At 50.9% G+C, this 1,585-nt stretch overlaps 1 protein-coding gene across 2 annotated transcripts in view; it reads right to left on the bottom strand.

The window, feature by feature from the left end:
- The window catches only part of DLG3 (discs, large homolog 3 (Drosophila)), a 48,632-nt gene that overhangs the window by 3,020 nt on the left and 44,027 nt on the right, over nucleotides 1-1,585 (bottom strand). For both annotated transcript variants that reach the window (XM_010832111.1, XM_010832112.1), the window contains 2 exons: nucleotides 813-863; nucleotides 266-367 (listed from right to left, as the gene is read on the bottom strand). In XM_010832111.1, the coding sequence (XP_010830413.1) occupies nucleotides 266-367; nucleotides 813-863 (153 nt within the window). The remainder of the gene's footprint in view (nucleotides 1-265; nucleotides 368-812; nucleotides 864-1,585) is intronic.

Here is a 1,585-nt window from a genome sequence, read left to right as displayed (position 1 = left end):
GAAAGATGGGGTTTCCTGGGCCAAGATCTGGCAGAGAGATGGTGACAAATGTGGTACAGGAGCCAGCAAGCCTAACAAGCTGTCCCAGTGGGCTGGGACAGCTTTGGGGGAATATATGGCTGCCTAATCTCTTCTGGGGGGTTGGAAGTACCCTATTCCCAGAGATACCTAGAACCCAGCCGCAGGCCCTCTCCATAAAACATGAGAGCAACAGTAATTCCCAGGACACCAACGCCTCCCTCCCAAAGACACCCTGGGCTCTCACGTGGTACACAGGATCCAAATTTATGTGGAAATTCCGAAATTAGGTCATCGTTGACTCTGTCCTTCATGGGGCCCAGGATGATGACAGGCCTTGCATAGTGAACTGGGGAGCGAGCATGGAGACAGTCAGTGAGGCCCTCACCAGACGGCCTGACCTCCCTCCTCGTCTGCCTAGAGCAATGAGGTGCTGGAGCCACTGCTCAGACAGAGCAGCACATCTTCAACCATTTTGCCTTTTAACTACAAAGACATCAAAGAGGCTTTAATTTGAGAATATCTAAGTCCAAGGCAAGTATGAAATCAGAAGCGTCTCCCTTTCCGACAGATTCAGGAGAAATCTGTGCATGGGCACCAACAGCTAAGCAAGGTTTTTCAGAGCAGCCACTGAAGAGAGGGACCAGAGCCTCTCTTTTAGCAGTGGCCACACACCCACTGAAATTGACCTTCGCCATCTCTCGTCAATCTCTCCTCTGTCTCCATGGCCAACCAGTTTGGGTCCCATTACTACCAGATTAGCTCAAAGGCAAGACTCTCAGAAGGGGGCTTACTTTCTTGCCGTGTCACTGGCTCATATGACAGAATAGCATCCTCCTGTCCTTCTGCAACAAAAATTGAAGACATGTTAGCACTTTATAATCTGCCTCCTTGTATCCTCATCTCCCTACAACATTCACTGCACCCCAACCTCTACCAGAAAACAGCCTTGTCAACTGGTTCTTGCTAACAATTGTGCCGTGGGCTTGTCTACTGCCTGCTGGAATGAAAGCACAGGAAACCATTCACCACCCCTGAGACAGGAGTCAGGAGTCCTCTTGTTCAGCAAAATATAGCTGAGCAAAGGAACATGACCCAGAAGCCATTAAGCCTCCACCAAAAACCACCCCAATGTCCCAGGACTCTTCTTATAGATAACAGTCAGCTCTGCTCAGTTGCCCTCTTGCTCCACAAAGAATCACAGGAAAAGCTTCAAGTGACGGAGACACACTGCCTGGGTCCCTCATCTGTAGGCAAGGAAGTCAGGGCACTCGTGTAGGTCCCCAAAGCTGCAGCTGAACTTTACCCTTTTTAGGGTCTGCCTATTTCCCTGCACTGGAAGAAGCACCCAGAAAAGTGGCACAAGGCTGGGCTAAGGTCCCCAGTGCCCTTTAAGAGCAGTACTGAGCCCTGCTCGTCCCACACAGGAGAGCTCCATCTATCCTAGCAATGATGAGGACTTCCTAAGAGTCACCAAGCAACTTGGTACTGGCTGCTGCTGCTAAGTCACTTCAGTCGTGTCTGACTCTGTGCGACCCCATAGACAGCGGCCCACCAGGCTCCCCTG

Source organism: Bison bison, unplaced genomic scaffold (assembly GCF_000754665.1).
Source record: "Bison bison bison isolate TAMUID 2011002044 unplaced genomic scaffold, Bison_UMD1.0 scf7180017864537, whole genome shotgun sequence".
NCBI lineage: Eukaryota > Metazoa > Chordata > Mammalia > Artiodactyla > Bovidae > Bison > Bison bison.
This window is presented reverse-complemented; position numbering and strand designations above follow the sequence as displayed.